Raw genomic sequence first — 15,291 nt, forward strand, 5'->3', positions numbered from 1 at the left:
AAACAGGTCTTAGTAGCAGGATGGTGTAAGCTTGTGTGTGGAATTCCATTTCTCTAACTTCATTTTCCTTATATGTAAAATTAGGATGTTCTTGTGTATTCTGTTTATTTTACAAGGCTGTTTTATAAATGAAGAATAACAAAATGATAAGCTTCTAGAGATTAATGGCAATACGTTTATCATTTTTTTAGTCAAAGAAACTTGTAATGTCAGACACATAATGTGGTAAAATATGAAGAGCAAATGAGATAAAATTGTACAAAACATCAAATAAAATTTTTTTTCTTAAAGATTTTATTTATTTATTTGACAGAGAGAGAGATCACAAGTAGGCAGAGAGGCAGGCAGAGAGAGAGGGGGAAGCAGGCTTCCTCCTGAGCAGAGAGCCTGATGTGGGGTTCAATCCCAGGACCCTGAGTTCATGACCTGAGCCAAAGGCAGAGTCTAACCCATGAGCCACCCAGGTTCCCCTCAAATATAATTTTTTATAAAGAATACCAATGTGATTATTTTTATTGATGATTATTATGCCTTTTCTAATGCATTTATCCTTCCTTCTTTCTTTTTCCCCTAGGACCACTGAGGTTCCTTTCCCAGACAGAGTCTGTCACAGCTTTCATGGGAGACACAGTGCTACTCAAGTGTGAAGTCATCGGGGAACCTATGCCAACAATATACTGGCAAAAAAACCAACAAGACCTGACTCCTATCCCAGGAGACTCCCGAGTGGTAGTCTTGCCCTCTGGAGCCTTGCAGATCAGCCGACTTCAACCGGGGGACATTGGAATCTATCGATGCTTAGCTCGGAATCCAGCCAGCTCAAGAACAGGAAACGAAGCCGAAGTCAGAATTCTGTCAGGTATGGCTGTGCTCTTTATTTTCTTATGAATTATATTCTTTGGAGTCGTTTGAACAACAATGTTCCCTTTAACAAATGCTTTGTAATTGGTTTTAAGTTCTGGGGTTTTGCTTTACATTGTTGTTGTTGTTGTTGTTTGGTTGTTTCTGTCCAAATGAGACATTAGATGAGGGTAAGCCAAAAGCTTTCCATATTCTTCCCAGTTTTATAGCTGAAGTTTCCCAAGAAATATATATTTTCTTTATATCTGGCTTTATTCATGGATGTATTCATGCATCCCATTAATACACAATGAGCGCTTCTTTGTGTAAAGCTCACTGCCAAGCATCATTAATGTATTACTTTATTTTCCCCTGATAACATTCTAAGAAGCCATGAATATTATCCCCATTTTCAAAGGATGAAGGTGAGGCTCTGCAAGGTTAAGAATGTTCCCCAAGGGGCATCTGGGTGGCTCAGTGGGTTGAGCCACTGCCTTTGGCTCGGGTCATGATCTCAGGGTCCTGGGATTGAGTCCCGCACCGGGCTCTCTGCTTGGTGGGGAGCCTGCTTCCCTCTCTCCCTCTCTGCCTACTTGTGATCTCTCTCCATCAAATAAATAAATAAAAATCTAAAAAAAAAAAATGTTCCCCAGGTTAATACTGAGCATTCATTTCCTCACCAATTCATATACTCATTTCTGAGAAACACTGTGCTATGTACAGGGATGTAGCAATGATTAAGACTGACCCAGAGCCTGGTTTGTTAGAGTTCTGGGTGAACATGGGCATGTAAATCATTACAATATGGTGGGACTGATACTATGATAAGGAAAGTTGTTTTCCTCTATCTTAATCTTCCTTTCTCTTCTGGCAAATCTAAGACTCTGGGCTCCTTTTCCTCTCCTAAATGACCAGAGGTTAGACTGGAGATTTTCTAACAACTCTTTTCTTGCAATAACTGCTACGATCTTCTATGTAATACCTACTTTCTTATTTCGTTACCCTTGGAGGGTTTATAAAGACTCATTTGTGAGAATCACAAAGAAGACACGCACTTGAGTAGTTGGGACAGACCCCCTATCAAAGCATTGATGTTGGCTTTTGTCTTCACATGCTCGTGTAGTTATCACAAGCCCTTCAACTAGGCAGAGGGTAACAGTCCTAAGTCTCTTCAAAAGTAAACTGGCAGTTTGAACATTTCCAGGTACTTTGATAAGGACATTTTGAAGCCTCTTTTAATTCTTTTGTGTACTCTCCTCCATCAGTCACATCATGTGACTGATGTGTCAATAATGTGTTAATAATCATCAGCACCACTGTTTCCTTCCATCCACTAGACAGTGACAGATGCAAATGTAGCATTTATTCCCAACACATGCATGCACTTATTTAGGCATCCATTAGATACACAAAAATTTTAAATATTTATATTCATATGTCCTTAATAATGCATCTAAGTCAATCAGATGGGAAGCCTAGGAAAGCCACATAGCAAATTGGCAAGACTATGTTAGCCTATCTTACTATGACTGAAAGGTGTGTTTTCCAGAGGCATTAAGGGATAAAGTTGGGCTATTAAATATTAAATCTGAAATAGAAAGTTTTGAAAGACACAAACACCAAAACACCATTTACATTTATTCACCTCGTAAGACACTTTTGCATTATAATCTGTGGAGAGTTTTTTAAAAGCCAAATTTCATATTATTAATTTGGATAAAATCAAGGATATGTCACGGTACTTTGGAAGTGTATGGGTATTTTTTTTATCTGAATGGAAATGGAAATTTTTTGAAGTTATTACAGCTAATGAGAAGTTTTCTTGAAGTTCTATGAATTCAAATATAAACTTTAAAAAGAACTTATGAGGTGAGGTAATAAACACACACACACACATTATTGTCATACTTGGTTAAGCCTGTTTTCTATGCTACTGATCATGTAAAATATCTACTGAAGGAGCATATGTTTGTCCAATTTATCACTGAGTTTACAAGTTGTTTTAGAGGTCAAATCCACAAATCCACAAGTACAAAATTGAGTGAGAGAATGAATGGATGGATGGATGGATGGTAATTCCAGTTTCTTTTAATTGCCATTTATGATTTTCTCATTTTTAAAATCTTGCTAATCCTTTCTGAATTGATACCTGTTTTCTGTAAGTATCAATATGAGGAAGTAATAAATTACATAGAGAGATGACCCACTCTCTATTCTAATGCTTATTTAATCACATAAGATGGAATTAGTTAAAATAGGAAACCACCAAACTTATAAGTATTAAAGTGGTATCTGAATAGTCACCATTCTTTAAAAAATATATATTCTTCTTCATGGTCATTTAAGTACTATCTTGATTGAAGATATCTGTTTTTGTGTTTGAAACATAAATGCTAATGTGTGTAGAGAGTTATCTAGTACTAATTAATATATAATTTGATATTCTTATTGAAGCTTATGTAAAGTAAAAGTTGTCCCATTTATATATCAAGTGCTTGATATCACCAAATAACTGAGATCCATTAAATTCAAATTTTAAGAATCAAATAGTTATTTTGAAATGGTGCTATTCAGTGAGCAATTTCAGTTTATTTACTAAATAAATGAATACATCATTCAACAAACTTTTGAGTGAATTTAATATACCTGCCATCATGCTGGTTCTTAGGAATCCAAACTTCAGAGACTGTGCCCTAAAACAGCAATAACGTAGTGGGGAAAACATGGGGCATGTGGGTGGCTCGTAGGTTAAGCGTCTGCCTTCAACTCAGGTCATGATGCCAGGGTTCTGGGATTGAGCCCTGTATCAGGCTCCCTACTCAGTGGGGAGCCTGCTTCTCCCTCTCCCTTTGCTTACTCCTCCCCCTGCATGTGCTTATTTCTTATTGTCTGTCAAATTAAAAAAATAAAATCTTAAAAAAAACCAACCAAACAAACTAACAAACAAAACCCCCAAAAGACAAAGAAAATGGACTATGCTGTGAAGGAAGAAATGTAGTGGCATCCCCTCACATAGAAATGCCAGGTACCAGTTTTGAAAGGCAAGCAAATGTACCCCAGGTCAGAAGACCAGCATCAGCACAGCATAGAGAAAGGAGACATCATAGCTTTTCAGGGGACCTGCACTTAGTCTTTTTTTAATTTATTTTTTAATTAACAATTAATGTATTATATGTTTCAGGGGTTCAGGTCTGTGAATCATCAGTCTTACACACTTCACAGCACTCACCATAGCACATACCCTCCCCAATGACCATCACCCCACCACCCTATCCCTGCCTCCCATTCTCCCCCCACCCCCAGCAGCCCTCAGTTTGTTTCTGAGATTAAGAGTTTCTTATGGTTTATCTACCTCCCCGGTCCCATCTTGTTTCATTTTTCCTTCCCTTCCCCCCCAAACCCCCACTCTACCTCTCAAATTCCTCATATCAGAGAGATCATATGATAATTGTCTTTCTTTGATAGACTTATTACACTTAACATAATACACTCTAGTTCTATCCACATTGTTGCAATGGCAAGATTTGGGGGGTTTTTGATGGTTACATAGTATTCCATTATATATAATGGAATACTATATACTATATATATATATATATATATATATATATATACATGTAGATATAAAAATATACATATATATATATATTTTAATTTTTTATTTTTTATAAACATATATTTTTATCCCCAGGGGTACAGGTCTGTGAATCACCAGGTTTACACTCTTCACAGCACTCACCAAAGCACATACCCTCCCCAATGTCCATAATCCCACCCCCTTCTCCCAACCCCCCTCCCCCCAGCAACCCTCAGTTTGTTCTGTGAGATTAAGAGTCACTTATGGTTTGTCTCCCTCCCAATTCCATCTTGTTTCATTGATTCTTCTTCTATATATATATTTTTTAAGATTTTATTTTTATTTATTTGACAGACAGAGATCACAAGTAGGCAGAGAGGCAGGCAGAGAGAGAGGGGGAAGCAGGCTCCCTGCTGAGCGGAGAGCCCAATGTGGGCCTTGATCCCAGGACCCTGGGATCATGACCTGAGCCGAAAGCAGAGGCTTAAACCACTGAGCCAACCAGGTGCCCTATATATATATTTTTATATATCCTATATATAGGATACATGCAAACATGTTATGGTTACATAGTATATATAGTATTCCATTATATAATATGTATACATATTATATAATGGAATACTATAATAAGTATATATAATACTTATATATACTTATATATATATATATATATAAGATATTATATATAATCTTTATCCATTCACTTGATGGACATCTAGGTTCTTTCCATAGTTTGGCTATCGTGGACATTGCTGCTATAAACACTCAGGTGCACGTGCCCTTTTGGATCACTACATTTGTATCTTTAGGTAGATACCCAATATGCACTTAGTCTTTTTAACAAGGTCATAGGGCACAGGAAGTGTTGGAGGGGACGAACTGGAGGTAAGGAAGATAAATTGAAGGGAGGGAGATAAGGTAGAATTCTCTGTTTGCCTCTCTCTCTACCTCCTCACCCAGCTCTCTCAAATTAATTAATTAATTAACCAATTGCCCTGATTCACAAACAAGAGGTTTTTCTGAGCATGTGTGGAAGCCAGACCTATATCCTATGAGTGTAAAGTCACAAGATTCATCTCCATTCCATGGAGAGAACTGACCCATGGTGGTATCAAATGGGATTCAGAAATGAAGATGAGGGAAGAGACCTTCATTAAGGATAAGTCTTGGAAACACATCACATAAGGCATATGAGGGAGAGGGTGGAAACCAGGCTCAGTAAAAGTGAGGCAGTGGCATATTTCTCTGAGATTGGGTATGGAACAGTGGTGTTACTGTGTTCAAAATAAATTGCAAACTTTTAAATGTCATACTTGCTTAAGATTTCCTCATAACATTTTATATTTTTCAGATTAAATGCATAATTCTTTCATTCAAAGGTAGTGAAATCAGTAGCTAATTTAATTTGACTGATGTTTTAAGGCAAAAATTGAATTCTTGCTTATTAGGAATTGTATGTTTTTAACAGAGTAAGTTAGTATTAAATTGTCGCCAAGGGTTTTTTTGGGGGAAATAATGGTAATACAACACTAAGTAAGATCGAGATGGTTTGAAGTATTTTGTTGCACGTGATGGGGAATGTATGAGGTATTGTGGGGCCCCTGGGATTGCCAGGTTTGCTTTATTCAGTTCTCATGACATCTGAGTGCCAAGCAGTAGATTGAATTGCTGAATTATAAATCTGCTTTGGGCGCTAGGTTGACTAAAATAACTGGCCCATCCACTGAAACTCTTATTTCAGTTTTCTTAATGGCCTAATTGAATTGATCAATTGGTAATTCAATCTATTGTGCATTCGTTTAACTGCAATTAAATGACTCTGGGTCCTGGATAGACCTGAACTCTAAATCTCTGTATAATTTAGAAGCATTGGCTTTTAATGGAATCAATTGGACTAAAGGTATATTTTGAATGATTTTTCTCTATAATATTTATTTTTATTGAAAGGCATTTTAATGGAAACATTTCAAACTTCATATTACTTAAAGGAAAACTATTTTATTTAGTTTTAAAGCAAACAGTTTCAGAATTGTGTCCATGACCAAGAATTTATTATTGATGGGTACATAAAATTATTTAGTTTGACTAAGTATTATTTATATTATAAAATTAATTACATTTTGCTTTGTTTTATAATTTTTGCAGAAAAACAGTTTGTAGGAAAAAACAAAGACGACACATTCTTTGTTTTGAAATTAACCATTGAGCCAGACAATTCACTTATGTAACCATATGAATAACGTAAGGCTGGGAATGGTAAATTCAGGTAAACATCTAGTTCCAAATCAGCACAGACAAACAATAAGTCAGTTCTAGGTGGAAAATTTCCAGACTCCTTGTAGAGATGATTCCTTTGCCAGATATTCAGGAGGTAACCATTTGTAGAATGATAGCAGATGATAAATCTGGAATGTGAAGTTGAACCTGTTTTATGGAGAATCTTGTATCCCATTTTTAGGAATTTAGGCTTGATTCTATTCACCTATTGATGGCTGGGAATCCTTGAAAGTTTTAAAATAAGATATATCATGATATAAACATACACACAGAAAAGCAGAAATAAGAAAGTGAAGAGCAAATCAGATTAATGTACAGATTAATGTATTACTGATATTTTTGTATCATCCTTAATGTTTTTCACTGTACTAAAGGATTTTTCCATAGTTTGCTGCTTCTTTCTTTTTCTTTTTTTTTGGGGCGGAGGGCTAGCTTTGAGTGAAACTATTTCTTATGCCAGGCTATAAACAGAACACTGTTAACCTTTCATAGATCTAAGTTGGATAAAATGGTTTCCTCTGCTTCTCTCTTACATGTACATACAAAAGAATGAAATATAAGACTATATTATATTTGAACCAAGTGAAGTCCATGTTTCCTAAATATTTTAGACTTAATTCAGACTGCATGAAGGAGTCAGTATATGGACGACCACACTCCATTTCATATTGAGTTAATATTGCTCTATTGAGCTATTATTATAATAAGTTGCTATAAACATGGAGTATGATACCAGACTAAGTATAAATCTCAGTCATACCACGTACTAGTGGTGCAATTTAGGGCAGGTTACTTAATCTAAATCTTAATTTATTTTGCAAAATGTAGAGAGTAATGTCACATATTTCTTAGGGTGGTTATGAGGTTTTAACTTAATAAGCCAAATACAATTTCTAGAATTGCTAAGTCCTTAGTAACTGTTATAGTTACTTTCATATTTTAGAAGTTCCGGTCTTAAATAATTTGATTCTCATGTCAAGATTATTTATCTGAGAGTAAATTAGCTGATTTTTATTCTGGATATCTAAGTGTTCATTTTTTAGTGGTAGTTATATATATTTTATGCTATTTACCCACAATACTGTGTTTCTGCTTTTGCTTTTCATATCTATGAAAAGGCAAAGTATACTCACCTATTTCTTCTCTAGTAGTGCATTGATACATGATTTTCACCCTAAAGTTTACATCAACATCATTTTGTTTGTTAGGCAAAATTTTGCAAAAGACACTGGCTTAGAAATAAGGGTTAGAAGATAAATAAGACTTCTGTATTTTATCTTTATTAGCAATTACCAATTCACTGAATCTTCTTAAAATCCCTAGTTTCCTTATTTGTTAAGAGAAGAGGTTGGCCTAGAACAGGCTTTCCAAATTTGCTCACTACCAGGGCTCTCATTTATTATTTTATTCCACATTCATCTCCAACTGCACTTTTGTAATCACAGTGCTTAAGAGTCCAAGTTTGCTTGACAAACTCTGATTACTAAAAACTAGGGGCACCTGTGTCATTCAGTCAGTTGTGCTCAGGTCATGATCTCATGTTTGTCAGATCAAGCTCCACTGGATTTGGAACCTGATTAAGATTCTCGCTATGGGGGTGCCTGGGTGGCTCAGTGGGTTAAGCCTCTGCCTTCAGCTCGGGTCATGGTCCCGGGGTCCTGGGATCGAGCCCCACATCGGGCTCTCTGCTCAGCAGGGAGCCTGCTTCCCTTCCTCTCTCTCTGCCTACTTGTGATCTCCCTCTGTCAAATAGATAAATAAAAATCTTAAAAAAAAAAAAAAAAAGATTCTCGCTATGGGGAAAAAAAAATTCTCTGTTTGCCTCTCTCTCTACCTCCCCACCCAGCTCTCTCAAATTAATTAATTAATTAATTAGCCAATTGCCCTGACTCACAAACAAGAGGTTTTTCTGAGCATGTGTGGAAGCCAGACCTATAACCTATGAGTGTAAAGTCACAAAAATTAATGAAGGGACTGGTAGAGCTTCCTTCTCTGGTCTTGCTTGATACCAGTTTATTCCCAGAGCATAAAAAAGACATATTTAGTCATGAGTCATATATATATATATATATATATATATATATATATATATATATATGTGTGTGTGTGTGTGTGTGTGTGTGTGTGTGTGTATACGTGTATATATATATTTAACATATATTTAACAAAACTAAGAGTTAGAGTAGGGGGATCCAGGTGGCTTAGTGGGTTAAGTGTCTGTCTTTGGCTTTAATCATGATCCCAAGATTCTGGGATTGAGCCTTGCGCCTGCTCAGTGGAGAGCCTTCTTTACTCTTTCCTCCTTGCTTGTGCGCTCTCTAGCTATCTCTGTCGCCATCTCTCTCTCTCTCTCAAATAAATAAAATCTTTTAAAAAAAAGACCTTAAAAATTCTTAAAAAATAAAAACAATTTAAAAATTATAGAATAAATAATTACTTTTCTAGAAAATTTTAAATGCCACTTTATGCATTTATATAAATTATGAAGATTTCTGGGTTCCCTAAACTAACTTCGACACATCATAATGATAGCGTTTGTTTTCTGGGACTCTACTGTCAGCTGTAAAATTACAAAAAAAAAATTGTACTATAAATGAAAAACCATTTCCTTCAACTCTGCTACAAAATGAAACTGATAGACTCAAAATTTGCCTGTGAGACAGAAGGGATATAACCATATGCCAATGATAAGAATAGACACTCCGCTTTCATCTTCCAAACTCTATCTACAAATAGCAGTATGTGTGTGTACATGGAGAAAGAAGGAGGAAATATGAGCAGATGTAGGAATATTTACAGAGAGGGAATGTCATTTTTAGTACTGAATTGGTGTAAATGAGGAAGGGAAGTAATAGAATCGTGGAGTGATGACTACTAGCTCCTGAGAAATGGTTCTCTTCTTCTCTGTTCAAAGCTCCTTGGCTTTCAGCCAGATGGAGTTTTTTTTCCTTTTTGATTAAATAAATTTTGATTCCTGTGATCAGTCTGGATTAGGTTGGTTTTTAATAAAAGACACTCTAAATACAGAGTTAGAAGGAGTTTGATGGAATTTTTCACTCAGAGCACATATTACACCTGCTTGTGTTTGAAGACACAGGGTACCTGCTGAATTTCCTGAAACAGAACTAGATGGGGGATGACTAAGGAGCCAGCAGGTGAACAGTTGGGCAGCTTGAAATTGAGGATGCAGACAGGAAACTCACTCTGTGAAAGTTAAATTAATTTGTAAATCTTAAGACTGGGAAGAAATCAAACAGAATACCTGACGGTAGCCTGCAGTGTCCTTTCATTTCCAATTGGAAAAGTGTTTGATATTCCATTGAGGCAGTCATTTAATAAAGGAAACCAAAGAATATACAACAAGGGAAAAAAAAAGGTTTTGCATTCAGAAAGCATAGAACGTAAGAGCAAGTACTGGTTATTTTGAGGAAGATAGTTATTAAGTTGTGAAAACTGGTCTTTCTTGCTTTTCATTCTTTCTTTTATTTTTTTTCTGACACAGATGCCAGTAGTCCATAATTAAATTTCTCTCTTCCTCAGTTATTCTTTATTTTTATGCATATAAGTTCAGAGTTGAGATTCATGAACAGTAATGGAAGAAAATGGCCCCATGAAAAGAAAGTCTTGGTCATTACTGGGTGAGCTTGTGTTCCACTATGCAGGGAATAGGGTCAGGCAGATCTAGTGTCCTAGAATAATTATAAAGAGAGTTACCTTTCACTCTAAATTGTACCCAGTGTTGGATGATATATGTAGTGAGTCTGGTTATCTATGATGAGGTAAGACAAAATCAGGTGGTCTTGATATGTATGGGACAACCTGGGAATAAAGAGTCAAATTTAGCTTCTCATTGGCCTCACAGACTCAGTTAATATGGCCCATGTAACATCTAATAGAAACTTTTTTTTTTCATTGAAATGCCCTAAAATGGAAAATACTCTCTCTCTCTTCCTTTACAGTGTGCCTTCTCCATGAGGTTTTGGGTAATTAGGCCTGAAGACAGTTGAGTTACTATTTCTAAATATGTGAAGTGTAGGTAAATGTGTCAGGTTTTTTGATCCAAAATACTGCTTGACTTTTTTTTTTTAAAGATTTTTATTTATTTATTGGACAGACAGAGATCACAAGTAGGCAGAGAAGCAGGCAGAGAGAGAGGAGGAAACAGGCTCCCTGCTGAGCAGAGAGCCTGATGTGGGGCTCGATTCCAGGACCCTGGGATCATGACTTGAGCCAAAGGCAGAAGCTTTAACCCACTGAGCCACCCAGGCACCCCTACTGCTTGACTTTTAATAATCTATTGCTGAAAGACAGTGACTGTAAATACGTAAGTTTTTCACTGCCTTCACAAATGAAAGTAATAATAACAATAACAATAGCAATACGAAGAAGAAGAAAGAGGAAGATGACATCCACCTTTTCTTTCTTTCTTTTTTTTTTTTTTAGTAGGCTCCACGCCTGGAGCCTAACACAGGGCTTGAACACATGACCCTGATATCAAACATCAACTGAGACCAAAAGTCAGACACTTAACTGACTGAGCCACCCAAGCACCTCTACTTAATCAATTACTATTTCAAGGATGCAAAACTATTCCCTTGTTGAAAGGAAATGGGCTTCTTGAATGTCTCAGGAGATAGGCTAATTTGTTTGAACCATCTAGATTAGTTCTCAAAGATTGGTCTGGGGATCCTTAGTGTTTCTCAAAATGCTTTTAGGAGATCTGCAGAGTCAAACCTATTTTAATGATAATACAATTTTTTGTATTGTTTTGCCATGTTGACTCAGAATACCTTTCATGAAGCAGTAAAATTTATTACCTTTATTAATTCTCAATCCTTAAGTTCATATATTTTTTAGTATTCTAAGTATCAAAAGAGGATATATATATAAAGAATGTCTAAGTGCATTAGTTTTTGATTTTTGCGATCATCAGAGTTTCAAACTGAATTAGCTCTTTTTTTTTTTTTTTTTTAAATGGAACTCCATTTTTACTTGAAAAGGCAATCAACAGGAAAACCAGAGCTGTTCAGACATGGGTATTAGTTAGACATTTTCTGAAAAATGAACAAAGTGAACCAGTCAGTTTAAGGAAAATAGTATCTGCCACCAAGGCTTTCAGGCTTTTAAGTTAAAACTGAAATTTGGAAAACTTGTATCTGCCACTAGGAGCTTGACATCATCACAACATTAAAAGGCCTTTCTGATGGGATTGGTGATGATAGTAACAAATGGGATGTTTTGATACTGTGTAATGAAATACGCCAACATTAGGAAGATCTGTCTAATTCCCTGTGCCATCCCAAAGGATGATACATTGATGGGTCAGTATCACGCATGGGTAAACAGATCTATACAAAATGAAAGATACAGCAACAGATTTTTATATAATAGTGCAAAATGTTTGTCAATATGGGGTCAGATTCCACATTACAACTAACTTTCAAGGAACTATTTATTGGTGTTAGTGTTAAAGGATAAAGTTGACAATTATTTGAAAATGCTATTAAAATACACTTTCCATTCCCAACTATTTGTTTGACATCGGATTATTTTCATAGAACACAAACAAAGCAACATATCAGAACAAAGTGAATGCAGAAAGTAACACAACAGCCTAGTTATTCTCAATTAAACTACTCATTAAAAAATTCACAAAACTCAGGGTGCTTGGCTGGCTCAGTCAGTAAACATGTGATTCTTGATTCTGGAGTTATAAGTTCAAGCCCCATTTTGGGTGTAGAAATTATTTAAAACCAAACTCTTTAAAAAATATATAAAAATATGAAGTAGTACCTGTCTTCTAATATTTTTATATTATTTTAAAAAATGCATATATTATGGTAAGTTATAAATAAAAATTCAATAAATATTTTAAAAAGTCTCTCAATTTTGACTTTTAGTATGGTAAATATTTATGGCTATAACCTACAGAAAGAAAAATTCTTTGGAGTCCTTGATAGATTTTAAGAGTACACATGTTTCTGTAACCAAACAGTTGTGAGATCCACAGTCTATATCATGATTCATTTTCCTAATGATTATAGATTAATCCTCTCCAACTCAGACAACAGATGAAGCTAAACAGGCCAAATTTTCCATTTAAAAACTTAGAAAGGGAGGAAGGAATGAAGGAAGGTAGGCAGGCCGGACAGCATATGCAACGGTAACATGTTGCCATAAGGTGATTTTACACTTGAAATGAAACTTGTGTATGTCAGAGATCAGTATCCCTGTAAGGACTTTTTTCCCTCTAGTTACATACTATACCCGCTTGCTCTCTGAGATTAGCTCTTTTGCCACCAGGATGACAATGAAATCAGGTCAGATGGAGAGGCCTGCTGATATTCCTCACCCCCAAAAGGAAGTAGCTAAACTGATTCTTACTCTAAGCAAATCTGACTGGTTGTAATCAATTTAGAAAAACTGTTGTATGATTTTTTTTTGCATCACTTCCGTGAACATGATATGAAGGAGGTCTGCTTTTTTTTGTTGTTTGTTTGTTTTTAATTAAAAAAAAAATTGACAGAGGGAAAACTATCCATTTTCGATTTTAAATCTATTGCCAAATGTGTTTTCTCGAGTCTGCCCTGGCATTTCCCTCCCCTTTTTATTTTAAAACATACAGAACATACATAAAAGCATATGAAACACGTGTAGTTTAAAGAATAAATATAAAATGACCATTTGTATACTTACCTACCCAGTTTATGAAATAGAGTATTGCAAACTGGTATTCTAATGCCATTTCCTGAGATGAAATCATACTCATTAATTAACTGGAAAAAATTGCCATGTTCAGCTGAACAATTTCATTTGGATCTGAATAGTCAATGCCCATATAGCAAGAACAAAACTGATTTCTATATTTCCTAATTCCATCATAGTCGCATTAAAATCAATTTAGTTAACAAAAGAGTCATGACCTAGAATTTCAAGTTTGCTCTTTTTAGGGCTTTTGTATCTATACCACTTTAGAGCTTAGAGAGAAAACTTTCATCTGTTCTTAAATATATGTCTTCTATTTTAATCATTCATTTTTATAATTTCCTTGTTCCTTGTATAATTATCCTTCACCTTGCAACACTAGAATTTAACAGAACTCCCTACTCTAAAAATAATATGTCTTTATAAAAACCTTTGAAAATAGAGAAAAATCCAAAGATGTAAATAAAAACCACTCATGATTCTGTCATACAAAGATAACCTTGGCAATTATATCTCTATCCCCCCTCTTTTAAAACATAAATCTATTTTTTTGACACTCCTCTTAAAATAGAACCACATTTTTAAAGGAGAAAAATAAGGCAAATAGCTATTGCTACATAAGAAAACACTTCAAAATTTAGTGACTTGAAATAATTTATTCTCTCTTATAATCCTGCAGTGTATGTCAACAGTTCCTCTGTTGGTTTCACTTGACTCCCTTGTGTATGTTTGGCTGAAGTGGAAGGTTCAAGATGGCCTCAGTCACATGTCTGTCAATTGGTGCTGGTTTTGGTTTGGGGGTCTCATTTGTCCTCCATGTGCCTTCAGGTCACTAGACTAAGATGCTGGTCTCAGAAAGAGTCATGACAGAAACTGTAAGACCTCTTGAGGTCTTGACTCCGGAGCTCATACAGTATGAACCCTACCAAAACACAACATAGGGTCAGGCCAGATTTAAATCCTGAGGAACTAGACCCTCCATTCTGGATTAGAGGAACTCAAACAATTTGTGAGCTTATTTAATCCATCACAATGTTGTGAAATATATGAACTACTTACTTTTAAAGAAAATTTCTATTAGCTTTCTTGGGAACTTCCATAATATTAGACTTTATGAGGTTATATATTTATAGAGAATTATCTTTGGAGAAATAAGACCAAATTTCTCTGCCAATAGCTGACATTTTTACACCTATCATCAGGCCACAAACCCTAATGCCTCCAATGAAGCTACAAAGATAATAAACATAGATGAAATGGGCCAGGCAGAAATTGAAGTTGTCTGGAATATATATGCTCTGTCTAAAAAAGTAATAGCCGATGGTTATTCTGTGGCAATATGAGCCCAGTGATGCCTGAACCACTGATATTTTAAGATAAAAACAAAATCTCAGTGAGTTAAAGTTATTTTGTGTATCTTCATAAATTGATTTAAAGATTTATGGGAAGACAGGAGACCTGGAAAGGTGAGAATAATACACTGCCTGGCATCAAAACTCATTAGAAAGCTACAACAGTAAAGATTCTATGATATCAGCAAATAATAGTCAAACAGATCAATGGAACAAAATAGGGCACCCAGAAATAGACCCACTTAGATGGTCAACTGATCTTTCACAAAGGAAAAAAATCAAGTCAACGGAGGAAGGATAGCCTTTCCAACAAATGGTGCTGGAACAATTGGACATTCATATGCAACAAAACAAAACAAAATAAACCTCTAGTCACAGAAGTTCTTTTCTTTTTTTTTTTTTAATAATTTTTTATTTTTTATAAACATATATTTTTATCCCCAGGGGTACAGGTCTATGAATCACCAGGTTTACACACTTCACAGCACTCACCAAAGCACATACCCTCCCCAATGTCCATAATCCCACCCCCTTCTT

The 15,291-nt window shown here is 35.5% G+C and overlaps 1 protein-coding gene across 1 annotated transcript in view; it reads left to right on the top strand.

The window, feature by feature from the left end:
• Window positions 1-15,291, top strand: part of DCC (DCC netrin 1 receptor) — a 771,150-nt gene that overhangs the window by 141,620 nt on the left and 614,239 nt on the right. Inside the window, exon 3 of the mRNA XM_059408072.1 lies at window positions 575-859. Within this exon, the coding sequence (XP_059264055.1) occupies window positions 575-859 (285 nt within the window). The remainder of the gene's footprint in view (window positions 1-574; window positions 860-15,291) is intronic.

This window comes from Mustela nigripes, chromosome 8, assembly GCF_022355385.1.
Source record: "Mustela nigripes isolate SB6536 chromosome 8, MUSNIG.SB6536, whole genome shotgun sequence".
Lineage (NCBI taxonomy): Eukaryota > Metazoa > Chordata > Mammalia > Carnivora > Mustelidae > Mustela > Mustela nigripes.